The sequence below is a fragment of the Aquila chrysaetos genome, chromosome 22 (genome assembly GCF_900496995.4).
Source record: "Aquila chrysaetos chrysaetos chromosome 22, bAquChr1.4, whole genome shotgun sequence".
In the NCBI taxonomy this organism is placed as follows: Eukaryota; Metazoa; Chordata; class Aves; order Accipitriformes; family Accipitridae; genus Aquila; species Aquila chrysaetos.
In genome coordinates, this window is record NC_044025.1 from 19,425,097 (window position 1) to 19,448,983 (window position 23,887).

The following is a 23,887-nucleotide window of genomic DNA, read 5'->3' on the forward strand; positions in this document are numbered from 1 at the left end:
TCTAAACGTGGTCTGCAGGGAGGTACTTTATTTTTTAAAAAAAGTGAAAAAATACAAATAAAACTATAATAAGCATCAGGTGGGCCAGAAAGCTCAGATGTCTGGGGAGGCCATGTGTTATTTTCCTATCAAAAGGAGGGAAACAAACCTTTTTGTTATTTCATTCTCTGATAAACAAACATCTGAAAACAGCAAGCACTAAGGGAATGAAATGGGGTTAAACAAGGCATTTCCACAAGAGTAAAAACCTGCCTTAGGAGCTTCTGGCAGGGGAGTGGAGAGCTTGCTCCTCTTCCCTGTGTCTGGTGGAGACGGTGCTGGGACCTGACGGCACTTTGGGGTCCCAGGTTTAAGTTTGCACTCAGTGGGATTAATCCTGCATCATCCCCGAGTGGGCTTTGTCCGGGTCGACAGGACTCCAGGTAAGATGGTCTTTTAGAGTCCTCCGTGATTCCACTGTTTTTAATACTGGTTGCAAGAAATAACTTGAATGATGGAAATAAGTATTTGTAATTAACCCATAAAGAATGTTACTGCTTGGAGTTAAATATTTATTCCTCTGGAGACTCGCCGTTAGTATAAGTAGATAGTGTTGTCTGGGAATGCAATACCCCTTCAGACTTTATGCAATGTTTAAAAGACATTTCTTTATTAGAGATGGTAGTGATGCTTTGAAAGAAATAGGGCAAATGATGTAGGTGTGCAAAGATTGAAACGAGCCCTCAGCTCTAAGGATGAGTAGTCCGGTTGCTTTGAAATTATGCAGGTATTTGAACAAGTCTCTGCTAAAAATATCTGTAATGGCTCCTCCCTCCTTAACCCTAAATCCTTGGTATAGTAATAATAACCCTCCTAGCTGCTCCCTTTTAACATCAATAGAGAAAAAAAAAAAAATCCTTTTTAAAGAAAGATATTGTGCTCTACAATGTAACTTACCACAGAATGATGAATCACTTTAGGTGATATATTGATCCATTAAATATTTGTGGACTAACTGAAATATATGCTTGTAGTTACTCCTCAGTTATTGTGTAGAGCTTCATAGATGCTTCTCTGGGACAATGACTAATGTTTTTAGGGGTTTCTGTTCATGCTGCCTTTGAACAATTCTTGTATTTAAAAAAAAAAAAAAAAAAACCAAACACAAAAAATTCTCTTTTTCCTTATAGGATTCCAGAAGGTTTGAAGTTACAAGAAGAAAAGGTAGGAAAAAAATACAGTTTTCTTTCAATGTGTGTGTTGGTGTTGAGTATTCTTGCAGTAACTTTTTAGAACAAACATGAGTTTACACACTTGAAAGAGTGTATTGCTGTAGGATTTCAAAGAGACTGCCTCCTAATGCTCACCTGACAGTCCTTAGTGTCACAAATTGTAGATATTTTTTTTTTCATTGAAAAGGTGCTCTTTCAGCACAGAACTGCATGGTGGTATTGGGGATGCAAGTCAGGATTTGTTGGGTGCTGGCAGAGGATCTAAACTCTGACCTTGGAGCATTTTAAGGAGAAAAAGGTCCAGACAAGGCTTTCTGTGCATCACATCAGCACACTGCAAATCCACCCAAAGGTGCAGCAGTGTTAAATGTGAGTTGTGCTGGTGCCCTGAGCTCAGTTCCTGCTCCTGTAAACTCTTTTGCATTAGTAACTAATTGGCTGCCTCTGTGAGTGGCTCTTTGATGGTTCCTGGCAGCTGGGTGAGAATCGGCCATCAAAGAGCTCATTCTGGTTATCATTAATTTTGATTTTGTTTAGCAGATGTTTTCTGGATCAGGCAGTTGCTTGCCTCATCTGTTTCAGTAGAACGTGAAGCGGGTGGCACTCTCCTGTTCAACAGATCAATGCATTCCTCTGTTCTCTTCCAGCAGCTTCTTTAATTGCTTCAGGCATCCAGTATATTGGGAAGAGGTTGTAACTACCACTGTTTTACTGCATAAATGAAAAAGGTCAGGTCCAAGGGTAACTTGTCATTGGGGCAAATAATGTCCTTTTGTTTTTTTTTTTGTGGTTGGGTGTTTTTGTGGTGGTTTTTTTTGGTTTTTTTTTTCTTTTGCTTTGGGGCTGAGGTGGCAGAGACGCTTGAATAAATAAATTAAATATATGGCTGTTCCTAAAAGTGAAATCTGTTTACCTCAGGTTTCCAGCATATGTGTGTTTGGCCAAATTTCCGCTGCTCTTTGTGAAGAAATCCAGTTTTAGACTTCCCTTGATCTCAGACTGAGGAGGGCTCTTGAGTGGTTCAAGGTTGCTTCAAGATGCAGAAGGGCATCTTGGCATCCTGGATGTGGAGACATTTCAGTCATGCTCTAGCTATAGAGTTTGTGGTGCAATTCATTATAGACATGGAGACTGAATCCAGTCTTGTGAAAATGGGCTTAATGAATAAAATATTGTGGAAGTACCCCTAGTCTTGTTTCAGATATGATTTGGGTCTCCAAAGTTTACTTCCCAGTGAAAGTAACCAACACCTACATGAACTTAAATATAGCAATTTTTGAAAGCATGACTGAGATTATAGATCACGTGGGTGCTTGCAAAATGTTACTTCAGAGCAGTAACAGGATTTTGAGATCGGTACTTCTAGACACCAAATTTCCAGGCTCAGTTAGGCTGATTTCTTTTTGCCTTCACAGGACAGGTAAGCCTTGATTTCCATTTGGAGGGGTGAAACCATACCTTTTTCAGAAATGAATTCAATATAATGAACTTCTCTGTCAGAAAGCTTCTTACATCTATGGATGGAGTGGGGAGAAGAGGGCAATAGTTGGGGAGTTAAGGTCTATAGATAAATTGGGCTTATGCCCAGCAACGCAATCTGTGAATAATCAAGTATGTCTGAAGAACTGCAGACTCCTCAGAAGTCAAGAAAATGCTAACAAACATGGTAAATACATCTTGGTCACAAAAGCCTGTGGATTTGCAGAGCTACCTGGGGATTTTCAGCAATGATTAAGTATCTTCCTCTCTGGAGTTAGTCCTCAATACTGCCTATAAAATAATTCAACAAAAGCCTCCTTCAGAAACCTCTTCAGTCTTAAAATGTGTGCAGAGCAGATACCACTCAGTGCTAGGAAAAAACCCCACAAAACCAGGGGGTCAAAATGTTTGTTATGCACACAAAAGGATTTATTATAAATTTTTTTATATGGTATGATCTGATTTTAAGATTAATGCTTTTTTCCCTAAAATGGTAATTTTTGTGGGTAATGGTTTGTACCTGAGGAAATTAGATGATTGGAAGCTGTTTGAGGGTGGGAGGTTATGCTTGTTCCCTTCCCTTGGTGGAAGATTTGGCTTTCTGTTGAAAAGCTGGAAAAACTTTGAAACTTAAAAATATCTAATAGAAACCACCACAAAGGTGAGAGCTGCAGCAAAATTGCTCTGTGCCTGCTTTTATTATGCCATGCTCATGGATGAACTAGGACAATTAAAAAAGAGGTTTTGGTGAAAGGAGGGACAATGCTGGCTTACACTTTTCAGAAATTTTTTTTTTTTTTGGACAAAAGGTTTGAGTCCTTTAGATTGAAAGCAGATACTTTTCTTTCAAAGGAAGCAAGCCTTGATTGTTGTCAAATGGTAAATACTAACTCGTCATACTGACTTCCTTCAACAAATAATCCATTTAATAGACAGTTGATGGTCAGTTTTGCTGGGTTGTGTTTATATTAGATGAAAGAAAGATGTGAAAACACTTTCTTCCTTTTTTAGCTGTGGATAAGTGTAGTTAAACTGGGAGGCTTTTGGCTTCCAAAGTGTCAGGACTACATATGCCGGAGAAATTTTGAAGCTGCTCCAAAGCCCATTACAGTCGATGAATGGCTTTCCTTTGACTTCCGTGGGCGCTAGATCAACTATAATTACATGATCTTTTAATTGCTGTGGTATGGAGGGGAGATGCTTCCCTGACTGCAGCTGGCAGCCATCTTCCACTGTGATGCATGAGGAGTGATTTCCTTCTGAATTTAAATGGAAATGGCTGCAGATCTGTGTTGTCCCTGGGCTGCCTAACTGGTGTTCAAATATTACCTGTTTTGACTAAAAATGATCTTTTAACCCAGAAAACCTCATTCTGGTAGCTGATTAGAAGCTGCAAGAATATTTTCCTAAATTCAGTTTAAGCTCATTAAGTTGAAATTTTGCTCTCAGTGGGACATGCATATGACCCACTGCAGTTTCCATCCATGTTATATGTTCATGTAACGGAAAACAGAATATGGTGTGAGGTGCCACATCTTGTGTTGCTAGCTTTAAAAAACCCCCAAACCACAAACTCAAGAAAACCTGGCATTTGGTAAACAAGCACAGGATTTTAATACTCTTTATATTGCTCTTTAAAATCAGGGAGCAAGTTAGAGCAAGCAGACCTTTTTTTGGTTATCTAGTTTTCTCTCTTTTCCTATATCTTTCTAAATACTTTCCCGTTATTTACTGCTCATGTTTATGTATGGTTTCAGGTGTTAGCATTGTTGCTGGTTCCTATGCACTACCTGCCTTTAGTGCACAGGAAAGGGAGACTGAGCAAAAACATTAATAACCTGGACATTTACATCAGCAGCCCAGGACAGTGAAATAATGCAGGAGAGCAGATGGGGAAGAGCAAAATAGAAGTAGGGAGCTGGGAAAGGGAGCAGTTCGTGCAGATCAGGTGGACACAACAGGCATTTAGTGAAAAGGATGGAGAATATCATGCAGCAGAAAATTGGGAGACTAAAGGGTTTGTGATAAATTGGAAGAAGCACTGGACCAAGGACACCTATAAACATTGGCTTGACAGTGGCAGGGCTTAATTTTAATGAGTGGTGAATTTTCACTGTGTAATGAGTGTAGATGAAAGTATGGTACTTACCTGTTGCTGTAAATTAGACCACACTATTTATGTAAAAGCCATATACATTCATGTCCATCAAATTCCCCATGTCTAGCAGAACAGGGCCTCCAGTGGTTTCCCCAGCTATTTCAGTTGCAAGAACACAGGAGCTAGTTCTGCAACTTCTGGAGCTGACAAATGTTCCCACTCCTTTTGGCAGTGTGGGGCTAAAGGATGCTCAGTACTAGAATAAATTGCCTGCTGAGTATAACTCTGTGCCCAAGCGTATGTATAGTCACATTAAGCATAAAGAGCCAGATCTTCAGTAGATACAAATGAGCAAAGCCATGCTGAACTTAATGGACCACCTTTGCTTTTTACTAGCTGAGGATCTAGCCCAAGCACTTAAAACTTTTAATTTGTTTTTATGTTGCTTGCAATCATCCATTCAACAAATTAGTGTCAAAAGATGCTTTTGAAACCATTCAGCCAAGAAATGTTCAAGCAGATTGCTTCCACTCTGTTTGACCATATAATCTTATTAAATGAGATGCAACTCCAGATTTATTCAGACAGATGACATCACACTACCATAAAGATATGAACTTTAACTATCTGCTTTGAATTAAAAGGCTGAAACCTCTCTGAAGTATTCACAAACTCTGTATTGTGGATGTCCTGTTTGAATTTACATATATATTTATTGAACATACACAATCCTCATTGTTACAGTGTGTTTCCTAATCACAGCGAGGAACAATAGAGTATAGCACACCTTGAGCTTTCCCAAGTTGCTGTATTTTTATTGAAAAATCTCTGGGACTGCATCAGTTAGCAGTGGTGGAGGATCCAGCCAACAGCTTAAGAAATATTTAATTACTTGCCACTTGACATCAATTCTTATGTCCTAGATGAAAAACTGACTCATGATTATAAAACAGTAATGCCCTTTAGAAATTCTGTTCACTTCGTCCTTTCTTTTTGCACATTTCAAATTTTTACCTATCCATGGAAGATGAAAGGCTCTCAAAACTTGGCAGAAATGGCAAGTTTCTCTCCTCAAACCCTTCACAAACACAATGAAGTGATCAGCTGTAATTACTGTTGTAGTAAATCACCTATTAATTTCCCATCCTGTTGTTCTTTTCCTACTGCTAGAGTCTAAGAAATTTGGTTTTGTTCCTTATGACCTGGTCAAAACCCACCAAAAATCAGTACCTGTGTCTGCGTTGCCCTTTAGAAGCAGCGGTACCCCCAGGATCTTGGTTGTCTGGTTGTCTCAGTGACATCCAAGTTATATGATATGATAAATATTCATATCTGTATGTATATGCTGTGTATGTACAGAGCTGGGTGTTCAGAAACACACTAGCTGTATCTTCAGGAAATGCCTCAAGTTCAGAGAGTAGGTTTTACATTAAAAATACCTGTTTTGTAGGATCACAAGTAGCAATATTTTCCACGTTTATTATACTGATTTTAACAATTACTCAGTCTTTATATCAAACAAAGATTCATGTCTCTGTCCATCTCAGCTGCTTTGTTTTCATAGAAATTTTTATTATCTCTGGCTTTTCAGGGCATATGTTGTCAGTGAATGGCAAGCTGTTACCTGGGGAAGGATATTTGACTGGGTCAGAATATTAATCTGATGTTTAGCTCCTGTTTTTCTAAGTTTGAGAAACTGTAGTGCCTCAGCATTTTTTGTACCTCATCCCACGTGAACGTTATTCTTCAAATACATGATGCGGTAGGGATGCCTAGTTTTGCAGTGTTGGCAGGGAATTAGGGAGAAATAATGAAGGTAAAAATATTTTCAAGGAGCTGCTGGAGGCATTTTTTATCTTGGATTTTATTTTAGTCAGGCTAACCCAAATTGGGGAGGGGGCGAAGGGGCAAAATTGTTCGCTCCCATGTATCTGTCAGCAATGGTGTTTAATTGTAACTTGGCATATTTTGTAGTTCTAAGTGACAAGAGTTAACAGAGGGAGGGGAAAGAGCCCCAAATAATCAACTCATTAGCCAGTGTTAGGAACAGTAGTAAACAGTAATACGAATACTCCTGGACAGTCTTACTGTAGCTGTTGGTATTGCACACGCGGGTATGGGACTCTGGACAAGGCTGAGTGGTTGCAAACACTGAACAGTGAGCTGCAGCTCAGCCAGGGAGTTTCTGAGCTGTTTTCTAAACCAAACAGTGCTGGTCCTAGTGGTCATGTTTGGCTTCCAAATGACTGTTCATTCAGATGGATTACTTCTGAAAATGTGAATGCAGCCATGGTTTAGCCCAGCTTTGCCTGGAGTCGTAGGAAACCCATTGCATGCCCAGCTCTCTCACACTGGAAGCGGAAGGGTTTTGCAGACTTAAGGCTCTTGCAAATTGATATATCAGTTTCTGTAGTTAAGTACTTTGGGGCAGGAGGAGGAATGAATTCTGTTCATGGCAGAATGGGCATGAATGTTTAGTAAGTAAATATAATAGTATGTGGCTTTGCTGGAGCAGCAGATTGATGCACCCGAAGGAGTTGAAGCAAAAACTTCTTGAGCAGCAGGAAACCAGGCAGCTGTTACCAGCAGCAACTCCAAGGAAGGAGCTTGTAAGCAAGCTTAGGAAGTGCCCAGACTTCAGTTCCCTGGGTGGGGAGAGGGAGAAGATGGAGATAAGCCAGGAAACTATTAGACTTCGTGAGGATTTACAGGGAGATGCAAAATAATACATATACATATTCCATACTACCATACTTCATAAATAGTTATCCCCAATGGGGAGTGCTGAGGCTGGATGTGCCCGAAGGCGTTGCTCTTCCATCTGAAAGCAGAATGAACTGTGCTGATTTGGCAGCTGAAAAAGCCACTTGGTGCTGCTGGCTTCTGTGCTGCTGGGGTTGGCTTCCACACCATGCTGTGCACTGCAGTCCTGCTTGGCCATGCCCCACCTTTAAAGAAGTCCCAGTTCCTAATTTGAGCATGTGGGGAACAGCTGGAGACCAGTCAAATTTATGATCTCTTGGCACACAAAAGGAAGTTACTAAAAAAGAAAAAAAAAAAAACACCCCCCCCCCCCCCCCCCCCCCCAAACCAGGGTGCTGCCATTGCCTGCATGCCTTGTATTTAGTATCCGTGAGTAGATATTGCACAGCAGTATCAGATCCTAAAACCAGACATGTAGAAATCTCAAACTGCAGTTAGCTCCACTGCAGGATAGTGGAAGATGCTGGAGTTGTCCCTCAGTGATGCTCGTTTACAGCAGATAATACGGGGCGTGAAACCCTGCACTGACCTGCAGCAGTACAATGGCCTCATCTGCTGGCATGGTCCAGAAGGCTCCTTGAACTACTTGTGTCTAGGAAATTTGAATCACTTGGTCTTTAGGGTTTTTCACAACCAATTACATCACACATGAATTGCTGACTTAAAGCTTGTAACCAAAATACACACCGTAAAGCCAACTTTATCAACCCAGCTTCTCGGAACAGTTAACAGCGAGGCAGACTACTGAACAGACTTTTGGCTTCAGGCTATGCAAGAATTTTAAGTCAAAAGCATGCAAAAAAAGATACAGCCATGTTGAGGGAGGCAGCAGGAAGCATGTAGTATCCAACCTAGAAGGTAAATTCCTCCTGCTCATCAGTTCATGTTATTTGGAAACTTTGGAAGATAGATGATCAAATGTCCTGGAGTTAAAGGAGATGTTTTTTTCTGGTACGTACCAAGCGCTGGCTGCACCTCTCGGGCACTTCAGGCAGTGTCTGCCTCATGCCCTTGTCCCCCAGTGTGGCATGTCAAGGGCATCCTCCATGCTTTCAGAGAGGAGATCAGTACCAACGGGTCATGGTGGTGTGCTGGTGGTGCTGCTGGCTCCTGCCTGAGATGGATGGCGTCCTCACCAGCTTGAATGCCAAATTTTGATGAAGACGTCATAGAGAGATTAGGCTTATTCCACAGGGCAGTCTCTCCCTCTGTTTTTTACTTCTCCCTCTAATCTCTCTGTGCTCCACAGCCTGTAAATTACCTGTCTTTCCCTGAGAGATAACCACTTTAACATTTTTCCCTTCCCTAACATCCCTTGACTCCGTAAGCTTCTCTTTTTCCAGCTAAACTGGGCAATCTTTTGGAAGATACCGCTTTGTCCTACAAACCTTGTCGTCTTGACTGCATCTTCACCTCCCTGCCTTATCTCCAGCTGACCCAGAGCAGTAAAGCAGGACTGGTTTGCACTGGTCTTTTAAGACGACCTGTCTTTAAGCATAAGAGAAGGTGAGATTTTTCAGATGGACGGGCTTTTGTTGACTTAAGCATCCTTAGCAGCAGCCAGGTTGAAATTCAAAGTGAGATTTGAAGTAGTGTTGGCCATTGTTCCATGTGATGCATCGCTCTTTGTATGAAATACTACTTTTCTGTCCAGCCACATAATTCTGCTGAAATACTGTTGTTACGCAGAGCATTGCATGATGTGGAAGCCTCTCTCGTATGGAGAGGGTATATGCTGCTTGCACATATTATTGAAAGGTGCAAATGCATTGGAAACCCTGAGTTTTCAGACCAGCTGTAAAATAAACTTCTTTGTAAAGGTTGAATAAAAAACTGGCAGCAGATGTTTCTGATAATGGCAGTATAATGTAATATGCAAATAATCTCCAACAAGTCAGTTTATCCCGCATGTCTCAGAACTTAGCAAAATAAGTAACTCAGACTTTGAGCTAGGAAACCCGAAGTCCAGGATCACTTATGGGCTCAATCAGGTTTTTGAGTCATGATTTTTGAACATGCTGCTAGTCTAGTTAATGTGTAAGAGTATGGTATATTTTCAATTGCAGACTTACTAGGTTTCAACATGCCATTTCTTCCTGAACTGAACTTTAACCATAAGGCAGAGCAATTAGGTTAATATTTTCAGAGCTTCAACTCACTGCCCAGATACAAGATAAAATAAGACCAGGTGGCCATGGCCTCTACCTGTGGCAGATGCAATGTGTTGAGCTGTCAGCCTGGATTAGCCCAGCTGGAGCGTTGTGGTTTATGGTGGGGCAGGCTCTGATGGTGCTCTGCTGTCTTCTCCTGGAGATGCCTCGCTTTTCCAGGGCAGTGGCTGAGGCAAGCATCAGTGGTCCTTGCAATTCTTACCTGTGGGTCCGTTATCTTCTTCTACCACATCCAGTTCTCACCAAACCCTGCAGGGTGTGGAGAATGAACCGTTCAGGTGGTTGGTGCCATGGCCACATCCCTGGCTGCTGCCATAGCAAACATTCTGCTTAAATTAGTGGTTTTCCAGGGGGCTCTGCATGTTTCTGAATGTTTCCTTTGGACTTTACATTGCCAAGCAAGATTTCAGCTCAGTAATTAGTGTGTGTCAGTATATTTTTTAATAAGAACTTATGAGCCTGTGAAATGGTCCAGTTGTTCTTGTTGTTTGGGAAAGAAAAATCTACTGTGTGTAAGGTAATGTAATTACTTTTCTAAAGGAGTTTTTATTATGCACCTAACTGCACATTTACTGTACTTGATAGACCAAAATAAAACCAGAACAGAATGAATAAGCCATTTTGGTCCATTGGGTAAATAAAACAGCTAAAGCGTTTATAAATATGTATTTAGTCAGCAGAGCTGATTGGCGACTGTGCAACTGCTCCAGTGTCTGAGATAAGTAATCCAAGTTTAATAGCCTTCCATAAATATTTCCTTGTTTGTCACGAGGCAGTAGTTATTTATCCATGCTATGCTGCTTGTTTGTTGTGTTTGATGAGATCTTTTGAAGAATATTAGAGAAGTTTGTTGTTTTGCATGTAACAGAAGCGTGGGCATTGCGTGTGTTTATAAAGTAGCATGAGAGTGGTCCTCATAGCTTGTCCCCATCTCTTCCTTCTTTTCATCCTTGCCTCTCCCTTGCAGATGGTATGTCTTTGTCATTCCTTTTACTCTTTCAGGTTTGACAAGGTTAAAATGTGCCTTCTGTCTGCTAAAGTGGCCCTAAAGATTTGACATTCGGTAGGGCTGAATGTCAGCCCAAATGCTTTTTCTAATTGTGTAAAACTATTGGACACATTATGAAACTCATCTAGTAACATGTTTTACTAGAATGAAGTTAGCATGTGTGAAAAGTGATTCTGGACCTATAAGACGTAAAGCCTGTTCCTTCCAAAGGCATCAGTTGGATTCTGGCTTTTAAATTTGTTCAGCACATTGGTCCACCTCTGTCGAAGTTATCAGTAAGTGTCTGTTCCTGTGGTTTGTTGTGCGCAGTAGTTGGTGGAAAGGCCACAGCTGAAATCCACCTTGTGCAGCCAGCAGATAATAGCATACAGTTATGCTCTTGCTTGGAAAATAAAAAGTACAAGAAAAAAAGTGCCGTGTTTTCCATCTGCAGAATTGGAAGTTTTTCAAAATGTCACTTCTTACAAGATTTCAATTTAGTTTCTCATTGCAACTGCAAAGCAGGTGACAATGGCATGCAATGCCCCTTCTATTTGTTTCGCTTCTCCCATTGAAATTCTATGATGTGAATTGCCTATAATACAATTTTTTTCTTTTCATATTTTAATGTTATAAAGAATAACTTTTCTCTCAGTTACTTTAGATTTTTTTTTATTATCCTTTCTATGTTTCCTGTATTCTTTCTTCTTTACCCATACTTATTTTTCAAAAATTATTAGTTTTCCTTCAATTATATAATAGTCAGATTTAGGTTTTAACTCTTATTGCCCATTAAATACAGAAGTTCATCAACCGCTTTTAGCAGAATCAACGTTGTGGCAAACCTTATTCCCTGGGAATAGAGTCAGTGAAGCCAGAAATTGGAAGCAGCCCTATGCAGCTTCTCAGCTGTTATCAACATGTCCAACTCTGTTGGCACCTGTGTCAATGAGGGATGATCCATTGCCAGAGACATTTGTACAGAAAAACAACAGTTCGTGAAAACAGAGGGTTGTTGCAATTAAAGCAGATGTACCGCTGAGCGTGCGAGGTGACTGTTTCTGTACCCCAAGATGCTGATGGGACTTGCTGAGCGTGCAGGAGTCGGGATCGGGGCTATGTCTCAACACTGTTCAACAATGAAATAACTATATGACCCATAGAAAACCCTAATAAATGAAGAACTGTATTCTCCTAACTATATAATAACACTTTAAACAGTGACCCTCAGCAGCAGCCAATAACTGAGCTAGATTAATGGATGAGTCCATGCGTGGGTCTGTCAGACAGGAGAGCTCGTAGCCTCTCTGCTCTGCTACACACCGCTCAGGGGGCTGGACCAGCGTGCTGGATTCCTGATGCTGGGAGTTGGAGAGTCACGGAGAAGTTAGAGAGAAGGCTTATGCCATTCTTGAAAAAACAAGGTTGTTTTGCCATTGTGACGGTGAACTGGCCAGCCTGGGCTGCAGAATGTGGACTGGGTATAGGACTGTCACAGCTTACAGTGGTCTGTTGGTCTCAGAACCAGTAAGGAACAACTCCTTACTGTAAGGCACAGCATGGGGAATAAGTCAAAGCCCTTGTAAGTACATTAAATTATCCTGGAAGACCTGACTGCTCCTCAGTATTATGAGGCATCTTAATTAGGGGGAAATCTCACATGGAGGTAGCAGTAACGGAGCAGAGACAGCAGAAAGCTCTCTCTTTTTCTCCTTTTGGAAGTATAACAAATGCTTCCCGCATTTGGAGATTCACATTTGGATGACACCTCTAAATATATTCAAAACAGGTCAGCTGGATTAGAGGCATTGCTAAGTGAGCATTTTCATTAAGTCACAGAGTTTGCAATTATCGCTGGAATGTCCTAATGCATCTCTGGGAAGTGTGGAGGTGCTGGTGAAGTAATCAGGCTTTGAGTGAACTTCAAAAAGATTTCTGTTTATATGTGAGACAATGCTGAAAATGACTCTTTACCACCTTTTACTGTTCACCCAATATAAATAACATCACCAGAACAAATCCTTGCTGATCTGTCTATCAGGCATTGCAATTCTTTCTTCAAAGGAAGTGTGTTCATCAGGGCTTGTTTATTATAGCTGAGCTGTATTCCCTCTGATTAGATGATCCCATCATCTTTCAGAGATCTTTAACTGAGCACCCTTTAGTATTTTAAAACAGAAATAATAATTACAGCCCTCTGTCTTGTCTTTCACCCCTCTGCCTTTCCATCAGGCAGAAGCTCTAATGTGATTATTTCACAAGGTGATATTTGTTCACTGAAGGGTGAGAGACTGGTCTTGTCGTGAGAACAGTGCTGCTGGCCTTGCTGAATGCCTGTGACAAACACGGACTTTTTCCATGTTTTTCTCTATTTGGGTGACCCGAGGGATTATTTTCCACAGCAATTAATAGTGGGAATGACATAACCGAAACACATTTTATTGTATTCATTTAACAATGGGAACATGAAGAAAATCATTAAAAGTACCCAACTTATTTTCCTTTGCATGGGGAAACGAATATTGACTCAGTACTCTAATGATGGAGTTTCCATTTTACTTTCCTGGTTTTGTAGCAATAATTTTCAGACCTTCCTTAAACCGAACCTGTTCATTCTTTCAATGTATCCCCACGGGACAACAGGATTTCTGTCAAAACAGCAATACAATTCCTTTCAAGAAGCTAACTGGAAGCAGGGAAGAGAGAGCGGAGGGGGAGCGTGGCTCCGTGCGTGCGTGTCCCCTTTGCTGATGTGCTGATCAGCAAGCGGCTGATGTTAATGGTGCTCTCCGGAGAGAGGCAGCTCTAAGCGGGAGAGCCATTAATATCCAGCCACTCTGTCAGTGGGAGCTAAGCATAGTGCACTTATTTAATTTAGACATTAAATCTTTTTCTTAGCACAAACAAACGCTCCTTTGCTAGTTTAATATTCTCCTCTGCAGCTTTGGACACAGAGCTTTTGTCTGCAAATCTCCTCTTTTGGGAAGGGCTCTGAGATCTCTCCTGAAGCCCTGCTGACCCATGCTGGCTCATCACTGCTGGGGTGAGGGGAAGGGACTGTGTCCTTGGTGGCTCCAAGGGCTTTAGGTCACTAAGTAGTTAAAGGTAGTTGGTCAGAACTGGTCTGTTGAGTTTGCAGTTGAAAAAACAAGCAAACAAGCAAAAAACCAACCCCAGACTAGACATTTTTAGCTCACCCTTGCAAAATCTCATCTGCAACATGTAAAGAGGCACCCTGTAGCTTTACTTATAGCTAAAGTCCATATAAGCAAGAATAAGATGGACTAATAGAACTAATAGTTATTAAAACTGGGTCTTGTGCTGACTTAAATACAACAAAGTTGATTTTTTTGTTGGGTTGTTTTTTTTTTTTTTACTTTCTAGTGAGAAGGGATGAGTTCAGATTTTGCTGCTTCATGAACAGAGATGAAGCTAAGCATTGTCTAGATCCATAGTGAAACAAATTCCTCACCACTTGGTGCTATGCATGCTGCTGGAAAAAGAAATGTGTTATTTTCCACAAATACCACCTATGCTAGTATTTCTTTTTAATTACTGGAAAGATTGCTGGTGCCACCACCATTTCCCTTCAGGTATGCTGTATGGCAAAAACAAGATCTGAGGTTTTCGGGAATACACCCGTGAGCTACTGAGAAAGTTCTCTAAAGCCAAAGGGTTGTGTTTCATTTAACAAGATTCAGTTAGTCCTTAAAGAGAACACACAAACTACCCTTTTTAAATTCAGATAAAAAATCTGTGTTTTCTGTGTTGGTTATTTATCAGGCACTAGAATATGAAAGTCAAGGTTTGTAGGGAGAAGTAATATCTTTTATTAGGCCAGCTGAGATAGAAGGAAATCCGGGAAGCTGTTGAGCACTGGAGCTGTTCATCAGGTCTAGAACCTTAATGCCAATCATCAGATACTGGATTCACTCCCTTTATTCTTAAGTAGAATTTGCTGATTTTAAAGTTACTGTAAACACAATCTTTTTACTTGCTATCAAAATCTAATTATGTGTGTTTGCCAGCTATTATGATAAAAATGCCTTTCAGGTCTCCCTTCCTTATCTCCCTTGTCTGTCTGGCTTTTTTTTTTTTTTATCTTCCCTTTTTGGATGAAAAAATAAAGATAACTTTGGTGGAGAGTGTTTAATGTGATGCTGACTGACTGTAGGACTTCAGATAAGACTGTGATCTAGCAGCAAAAGCTTTGGGGGTACACTGTAATGGTGGGACATCAGTGGAGTCTGAAACTGTCATATTTCTACTTTATGTTTTAGAATTTAGACTTGATACTTTGGTGGTTGGGTTTTTTTTTGTTTGTTTGTTTGGTTTTTTTGCTGGTGGCATGGACAGGGTCACCCTGCTGTGAGTGTCCTCTAGGGTCAAGTGATAAGTTTATACCATCCTCTAGAGCGTGGGGCCAGGGTTCATGTCTATCTGTGGGTGATGTGTGCCATAAGGAGCAATAAGTGCTGCTGACTTCTTGCTGTCACACGAAACAGGGCTGCTCCGTGTGTGGATGCCAGCGTGTAGCACAATCTCTGCATTAGCTGTCTGGGGTATTATTTCACCCCGAGTTAGATCTTATGTGAGAGTTAGGCTGTTAGAAATAAAAATTAACAGAGCAGATATTCAGACCGGAATATGTTTGTCAGGGGGTGATGTTGCATTCGCAAATCCCAGCTCTTTGCCTGCAGATATGGTGCGTGTAGCCAGGCTGGCCCGTGCTGCCAGCTGGCATAGAGCTGCAAGTGTTTTAGCTGCAATTCAGTACTTGTTTCATGTCCCGAGACCTCATTCAGGATTTAATAGGAATTAATTCTAATAGAAGAAGTTAAAAAGTAATAATCACTTCTTCAGTCGTGCTCTTGGGTATTTTTTCCCCTAAGATTTTCTTCTTCTGCATCCTCTAATAGGAAAAAACACATGAAAACATGGTTCACTGGAGTGCGAACATCAACAGAGCTGGTACAATTTCTGAGATAAAATCAACTTTAAACTAATTGTCATAATATTTGACTTGATAATACTGTCACAAATGTCAATCTCATGTAATCCGATAGTCATGACGTGCCTTTTTCCTTACAGAGTGGTAGCAAATCCTTTAGGTCTCAGTTAGGGTTTAGCTTGTCACTGCCTGCCAGTGGCAGTCTGTTATCGTTACTGATCCAACCCTATAGACTCTGATGAGCTCCAAATAATTAAAATTGTGTGCCTGTATTAAGAAAAAAGGCAAGAAACCTAAATAGCATAATATCCTCCAAAACTGGAGTGTAGCTTTTAGTATTTTCCCCTGTAATTGGGGTCATTTAGTTTGCAAGAAAGATGTAAGCCTCCAAGGGAGAGGCTGGTATTAGTGAGAGTTGCAGTCCCACAATTATTTGTGTAATTGTGTAATTACTAGTCTAAAAAAGGAAGTTTTTTTTGGGTTTTTTTTTTTTTTTACATGGTGTGAAGAAAGCTCTTCACCCTAGGTGGGACTAATCTATAGTATGTTTTTAGTGTATCTCCTGGAGGAGGAAAATGTACAGAAAGGAGCTTCTGTTACCATTTCTTGCTGTTGTTTGTATTTTGTTTTTAAGATTAGGAGCACAGCAAAGTGGCCGATACATTGAAGGCTGTGAGCTGTGACCCCGTCCCTGGCACGCCCTGTCTTTCTAAAGCTTTTGCGGGAGCAAACAAAAATACCGTGAATTAGACTCTGTTGGTGCCTGAGAGGCTTCATCTATTCTGGTACTTCCAGTAGCAGAAGCAAAGAAGAAATTTATGAGAGTGGTTAAAAATACTCCTATTGATTCCTGGAGCTATATTAGTCTGAGTGATTTGGTACGCTTTACTTTCTCTGTGTGCAAACCTCATTCAGTTGCTATTTTGTGCCTTTGTCATGATTTCAGTGAGGCAGGTTTAAAAGGAAAGTAATATCAATTGATCTAATACAAGTTGTAAGTGTAAAAACAGGCACTACTTTGGAAACAGCAGCAAGGAGGTGCTGGCTCCTTGAGGATGCTGGTGCTCCAACACTTTGTCCTGCATTAGCACTACTTGTGCTGAATGTATGGATTTACTGGATTTGTGTTAGTTATTTCATCGATAAGTTGCTTTACTTTGGCAAGTCAGACTGTAACCAATAAGTAAACCCTATCGTTTGGTCTTAATGGGTTTGGAGGCCCTAAGATGTATCTTGACTGTTATGAGCCTAATACCCATAGCCGAATGTCTCAGATTCAGAAATAACTAACTCTTATTCACACAGTTTTGAAAATAACAAAAACGTCTTGTATCTTTATGTTGACTTTATACATGTTCTCGGATGGATTTCAGCATTTTATATTGAATTTTATTGATATTGGGTTTTTACGCTAAAAGCCACTGTATTATCTTAATCACAGCAAGTAACCTTTCTCTTTCTCATGTGTGAAATGGGGATAACACTAAGTAAACTTAGAAGCACTGCGTGGGGTGGTTGAAGTATTTTGGTATCTTTAAAATAAAGCTGTTAAAGAAACTGTGTGCGTGTGTACCAGCGATATACTTTGCTCTGGCAGGCGGTGGCTTTCTGCCCAGGTTCAGTAGATGATGCTTTGTGGGTCAGTGACAGATAGAGGCAGCTACAGCAAGCTGCTACAATTACTGATGGGTTGGGGCCCACTGTGATACTTGGGTCAGGACTTGCCTGACATTGTCATCTGGGGTTTGAATAGTCCTCAGCAGCATCCCTTGCAATATCTGCAGGATGTGTCTCTCTTATTTAAGTTATTGGGACAGGAGGGGCTGGGCAGGCTCTCCCTAAGACTGTTGTCCCCCGCTGATGGAAGTGCAGAAGGAAATGCATGTGGCAGGACCGCGGTTTGCCCATCGGAGGCCGGAGAGTTTCCTTGCCCTGTGGGGACCTCTGTGCTTGGAGGGCCATGAGAGGGCAATCATCTGCTGTGCTCCTCTGGTCCTTCACCCGGCAGAGCTCCTTTCCCTGACATAGTTCCAGACTGAAGCATCCCTGATATGTCAGACATTAAATGTAAAATTATATGGAGACATTAGGTCTTTGGGAATCTAATTAAAATGAAAAAATGAGGCTGTTTATTTCTGGCCTTGTGTTGTGCCTGTCGGTGATGCTGGAGGGTGTTGGAACTGGCGGAGGTTGGGTCTGGCCCAGACTGGAGCAGAGAGGTCTCTGCTGCGGAGCCTGACCCTTCAGAAGTGCTGGTTCCTGCTGTGCTTGCACTGCAGTATTGCATCACATGCGGATGGGCAGAGAAAGTGATTCTTCAAGTCTCTTAAGAAAGAGCTTTAAGGCTGTCTTCTCTGGAAGTAAATTTATTGGCTAAAGGAAAGTTGAATGGGATCACTTGTGAAAGAGGAGCAGCAGCAGAATGAAAAGGCTGCTGGGGAGCCTGCCTGCTGCTGGGAAGGGAACCTTGACAGGAGGTGCAGGAGGGTCAGGGAGATACAATTTCTCTCCTGTGGCAATTAGAAAGGGTGAGAGGGAAGATTGAGAGGAACAAAAGAGAACCAAATACTTTGAAAGAAAAAAGCCCCAGGTCTAGTCTGTCTTACTGATCTAAATCTTGATTGAATTACTCATTCATGGAGGTGAGGCAGTGACTGCAGGAGGCCAGGAGCCTAGGAGATGGATTTGCTCTCTGCAAAAGTTATTTACTGGGCAGCTGCTGGTGCTTATCAATGCTTTTCCACTGTTTTTCCTATGTGCATATTCGGAGCAGGTGGTTTTCCTGTTGAAGAACTCCAACTATTGCAAAAGAAAAAAGCTTGATATCCATAGGTGCGCTCGTCGGAGCAAATCTAAGGGGAAGCCCAGGGCATTTTAGCATCAGCATGCCATGGCAGATGTTGGCGTCCCTTCAATGCTGAAAAATTGCTGTGCGCTCCGGTCTGCAGGGTATTACCAGCCTCGCTTCTGCATGGGAAACCTGTCCTTCTGCCCCAAAGTCCCCTGGAAGACATGGCCTCCTTCCCAGCACCCTGCAGCGTGGCTGTGGGCCAGACCTGCTCGCGGAGCTGCCTTTGGTCCCCCCAGCCCGTGCTGCTCGCTGCCATGTCTCGCCCCTCCGGTGGCAGCGGCAGGAGTTGTGTGCCTGGCTGTGCTTGCAAATTTGGCCTTTAGCTGCTTGGTCTCCTGTTTTGTTGACGGCTGGAGAGATCATGCAGAACATACAGAAGGATGCGGTTGTGTGCAATGAATAATTATTAAGTGCCTGGTTTGTGTTATTGCTTGAGCCAGGTTTAGGAGACAACCTTTGTGGTGTTTGCATTACAGAGCCTCTGCTGGAGCAAGGGCAAGCTTAAAGAAAAAGTGACAAAATTCAGCATCTCAGCTGGTACCTCCAGGACCAGCACCCTCCTGTCAGACGTCATTGTGTGCCCTTCCAGCAACCCTCCCTGTATTTAATGAATAACACCAAATGTGCTGGAGGTGGAGTATCTTTAGAGGAGAACTCCACTGTCAAAGTCAGTATGACTTCTCTGTTTAGCTGTGCTGAATTATTTTTGATAGATGTTTCTGTGGTACAGACCAGCCTCAAATGACTTTCCTCTGTACCTCGTTGTGATACAGAACTCTGTGAAACAGCTTCTTACAGCTCTCTCTGGGGAAGGCAGTGCTTTACATTGAGCGAGAGATGAGATTGCAAGGTCTGCACTTACCTTCCTTAAAAACAAATAGAAAACATTTCAACAGCCTGAGGTAACTGTTACCCTGGTATTTTGTAGCAACTTTTTAAAATAGAGGGAGGCTTTGTTAATACCATGGTACTGGGGCAATACTCTACAGCTGACATCTGCAAAATCTTTTCAGTTTGGTATTTCATTATTTCAACAGATCTTACTCATCTCTGAAGGTTTTGGTTTAGTCTGAAGGAAAAGCAGATGTGTGTACGTGTGATCCAGAGTCATGAAAGAATATGGGTATGCACGCTTGCTTTTTGATTATGAATAGGAGATCCAGACAGAAAAAAAGCTATCGTTTCATGACTGTCTGTGCTCTTCCATTCAGTTAAACCAAGAGACCCCAAATCCTGTGGGTGCAGGAGCCAGTGCACAGCATGCCAGGCATCAGGAGCTGGCATGTGTATCTGCATCTAGTGTAGATGCAGTAATGCTTGAGCCAGGAAGACATGGCAGAAACCCACCTGCTCAAAACACTTTCAGTACTGACTGTACAGGATTTTGCTCCTGGATGCTTACCTGTAGGATGTGGGAGAAAACGGAAGTCTTTACGGATTTGTCTGTGGTCATGGGGAACACGGGAAAGGGCATGTGGCGGCATGGGCAGGAATAGATCATAAGCACAGCTCCTTATCTAGCGCTTGTGAAGATTTTGCCTCAAATAACTCATCCTGCTCTGTCCTTCCTATCTCTCCCTCAGCTTTGCAAAATGTATTTCACGTACACAGTGTCTCCCTGCTTGAGCCAGTTATCTGGCTCTCAACAGCTACTTATTCTTTCAAAGTACTCTATTACTGCTAGGATTTGATTTTTATATATACACAATCATTTTGCTATTGTGCTGGTTGTGTGTGGCTGTGGATGCAAAAGCACCTTAGCTCTCTGCTTTCCCGTACGCTCCATCTCTCACTGCAGTATTGATATTTCTATATGTGGTGGTAAAATTAATTAAATTATGTTCTCTATTTATGAACTAGTTTATTGCTTTAATTATTTATTGCTACTGCAGCTAATTTGATTTAGGCAATATTTAGTTCTGTTTCAGTAACTTTTCATTTTAAAAACAAACTGCTGGTTGGAATTCATTGGCTTTAACAACCTGTTATTGATTAGTTTGGCCTCAAACTGTGTGATGTGGAAAGAGTGGCTGTGTGCCATGCTAAGCCTTCAGACCAGAGCGTTAACAGCAAGTTAAAGCATATTTTTCTGGGAGTAGTTCTTTGGAAAGTGTATGAAGACTTGCAGGTGTCTAAGGAAGGTCAAAGCCCCTCAACAATTTCTGTGGCTTGAGCTTATCTTTATAGGAAAGAATAAAATAAAAGATGCAGAACTAAAAAACTGCAAAACCTCCTCCCACACATTCAAGCATGTCCTTTGCTATAAAATTTTTTGTTGTGAATTGGTAATAATATCCGTAGTGGTGAAATTTGGTCTGCTACTCTGTGTATCTCTTAAGGTCTGCTCTCCAGTTTGAAGAGCTTAATTCCAAACCTATTAAAATCAATTGGAAGGTTTTCTCTTTCGCTTGTACTTTATTTAATACCATATCTCCAGTAATGACTTGCTAGCTTTCCTCTGTGTCATTACTTTCTGCTGACTGTTCATGATTTAAAAGACCAAGAGGTTAAATAGCTTCTCTTCCACCATCTCCGGTTACCTGTGAAAAGAGCTCAAGGGCTACACTTGAGAGCAGAAACCGAAGGCCTTGTTTGTAAATTACAGTTCAAGGTCAGTTTGAAGAGTGTTTCTTGAGGGACCGGGGCTGATCCTTCTTTTCTATTCATACCACAGTGGCATAGCTTGCATTTCATGTGTCTGACATCAGTACGACTCTGGATTTGGTGAGCTGTCCTGTCGTGAACCTGCGAGGCTGTGCCCAAAAGATGAGGAAACGAGCCCATATTTAGAGGCACAGGCCATTGATGGCGTGGGGATTTGCCATGGTGCAGCTCTGGCCTGAGCAGTGGATGAAGGGGAGAACATGAATAAGAGGGTTTTAGGTAAATATACAGACTTTGTAGCTTGTGGGCAGCATATGGTCTGTGCTGTCCTCTTGTAGAGCCCGCAGCTGCGTGGTCTTTCCACCTTTCAAGTTGCTATGGGATAACATAAACGTTTAACTTATGACGTCCCATGGAGAGGGCCTTTTGATCTTTTCCCTGGTCACTCGATGTCGATCAGATATTCATACAAGCATCTTGAAGACTTTAATGCCAGTTCTTTTGGTTTACAGTAACTTCTTTGATCACAGTCCTCCTCTTTGGAATTGAAGGCGGCCAACATGGTCAGAAGGTGGGGGCTCTTGTCAGGTGGTCATCACGGCCACAGCATTGGGTCTGTGTTCAGCCAATTTGAACTTGTGCCAAGTCCAAACCTCTCCTGGGGCCGAGCTGTCGTGGTGGTCAGAGTGCTGCTGCCCACCCAGTGGAGGCTGGGGGCTCTGCCTGGCTCCATGGTCCTTGTGTTGGGGCTGGCCAGCTTCAATTTCATGTCTTGGCCTCAAATGAAGCATATGTATCCCAACAGATATGAAGTGCTGTAGGTCCCTGTGGTTCTCCTGCCTTCTAGAGGTGCACATTGTCCTTTTTTCTGTCCTCGAGCTCTTTTATGGGAAAGTGAAAGGTTGATGGAGGCTTTTCTGTAACTTTCTCCTTCCTCTGACAAATATCCTTTATTTATTCTGTACTACAGTGTGTTGTTTACAGCATATGCAGTGATACTAAACAGCTGCCATGTCTCAAGCCAGAGATAGCTGCAGCAATCCTGGAGTGCCTATGTAAGCTCACGTTGAATCCCCAGGGATGAAGGGCTCTATTAAAAATGTAAGATCATTATCACTAATCTTGAAAGTGGACAGATGCATTTAACATATATAATTATAAACTTTCAAACAAGATGATTTCATCTGGTGGAGCATCTGGGAATTGTTTTTTCATTATCATGTTTCAGAGAGTGAAAAATCTTCCTATTCTCTCAGAGGATTTTGTGGGATTAGTTGCTGCTGTTTGCTGTTGTGTATTCCTGCAAATGTTTGTACAATTATGCACATCTCTAATTCATTCTGCATCCTTTTGGGGGGCTTTGCGTTGCCTTCCCCAGTGATGTGCTGGGATGGTCCCCTTCAGATGGCAAGGAAAATAAGGACAGGCTTTTCCCATGATCAATTTGAAAAATGGTCTGACAATGTGTGCAGGAGTTTACTGATGCGGCAAAGTACTTGCTTGTGCAATCAATTTGGGAATGACCATACTGACTCAGAAAATGAAGTGATTTACATGAATGATATTTTCAGCATGAAATGCAGTAGTAGACATATACTGATACTTTCATCGAAGGATTGTCTAAATTCCCTTCTAAGCCCCTGATAGCAGGTCACACTGTCCAGGCAGCAGCTCTGACCACTCGTTCGCAGGGGTAAGGTGTAAAAAGAGGTCTCTCTGGTCCTAGTGACTGAAAATTTTGGTTCACGAAGGAAGTACTTCCCCAGTAGGATTTTAAGACGAATGGTACAGTGAGTCAAAAGTCGCTATGAGAGTGTTTTTACCTGATAAGAACAGCTCATCCCAGTTTGGATTTTCAAAGTATAGGGCTATTTGCTATTGTGACAATGACCGATCTTAAACTTTTCTATTAGAGTAAAACCCAATAAAGGCAAAACCAAAGCATCTAAATTTTAAGTCAGTAAAGACTTAATTTCACCAATAACCTTAATTCCCTCTCCCTCTGATATTAACTTTTATAGGGAAGGTTCCCAGTTTTGACATTGCTGGGGGAAATGTTGGTTGTGACGGCCCAGGGATTTTGTCACAGTTGTTTAAAGTCCAGTTCTTGGAGGCAAATATGCATAAATCTACATAAAAAAGAAAGGCACGAAAAAAGGGGAAAGGTGTAGTTTGTGTGGTGCTTACTTATAAGCATGTTGCTTAAGAAACATGAGTATATCTGCCATGTACAACCTGACTAACGTACGCCAGTGTTGGGTTTTTGAGGCAGGGTTTTTTTCCCTCTGTTTAAGGACTGTTGGCACTGTAGCCACAAGAAGACCTGGTGAGTAAAGCCAGGCTCTTGGCAGAGGGCAGAGTGGCAGGGAGAGGGAAACAAAAGCTTGGGAAGGAAAGCAGCGCGCAGAAGAGAAGGCTTGTTTCTGTTGCAGGTAGGATTTAGCCCATGCAGCTGAACGTAGCGATGCCGTTGGGGAGTGCCCTTTGGATAAGATGCCTGTGGGGCTCTTGGTGAGGGAGCTTTAATGGAGGAGATGGGAGAATGATGGAAATGTATTGCTTTGAGCTCCGTTCTCCCAGCATTTTGATCTTTACAAAACTCAAAGGACGTTAAGAGTCCAGAATGAGTCCATCCTTTTCATGTCTTAATTCTTCTTAATGCAGTTCTTGCATGATGTCAATAGATACCTTCAGACAGACTGAAGGATTTTTGTCTCTTGTTAACTCTTTCTGAGTAAGGTGTACAGCGATGGGTTGCTGGAACATTTTTG

The 23,887-nt window shown here is 41.8% G+C and overlaps 1 protein-coding gene across 2 annotated transcripts in view; it reads left to right on the forward strand.

The window, feature by feature from the left end:
* FSTL4 (follistatin like 4) overlaps window positions 1-23,887 on the forward strand; it is a 240,710-nt gene that overhangs the window by 18,661 nt on the left and 198,162 nt on the right. For both annotated transcript variants that reach the window (XM_029998047.2, XM_029998045.2), the window contains exon 3: window positions 1,170-1,203. In XM_029998047.2, coding sequence (XP_029853907.1) covers window positions 1,170-1,203 — 34 coding nt within the window. The remainder of the gene's footprint in view (window positions 1-1,169; window positions 1,204-23,887) is intronic.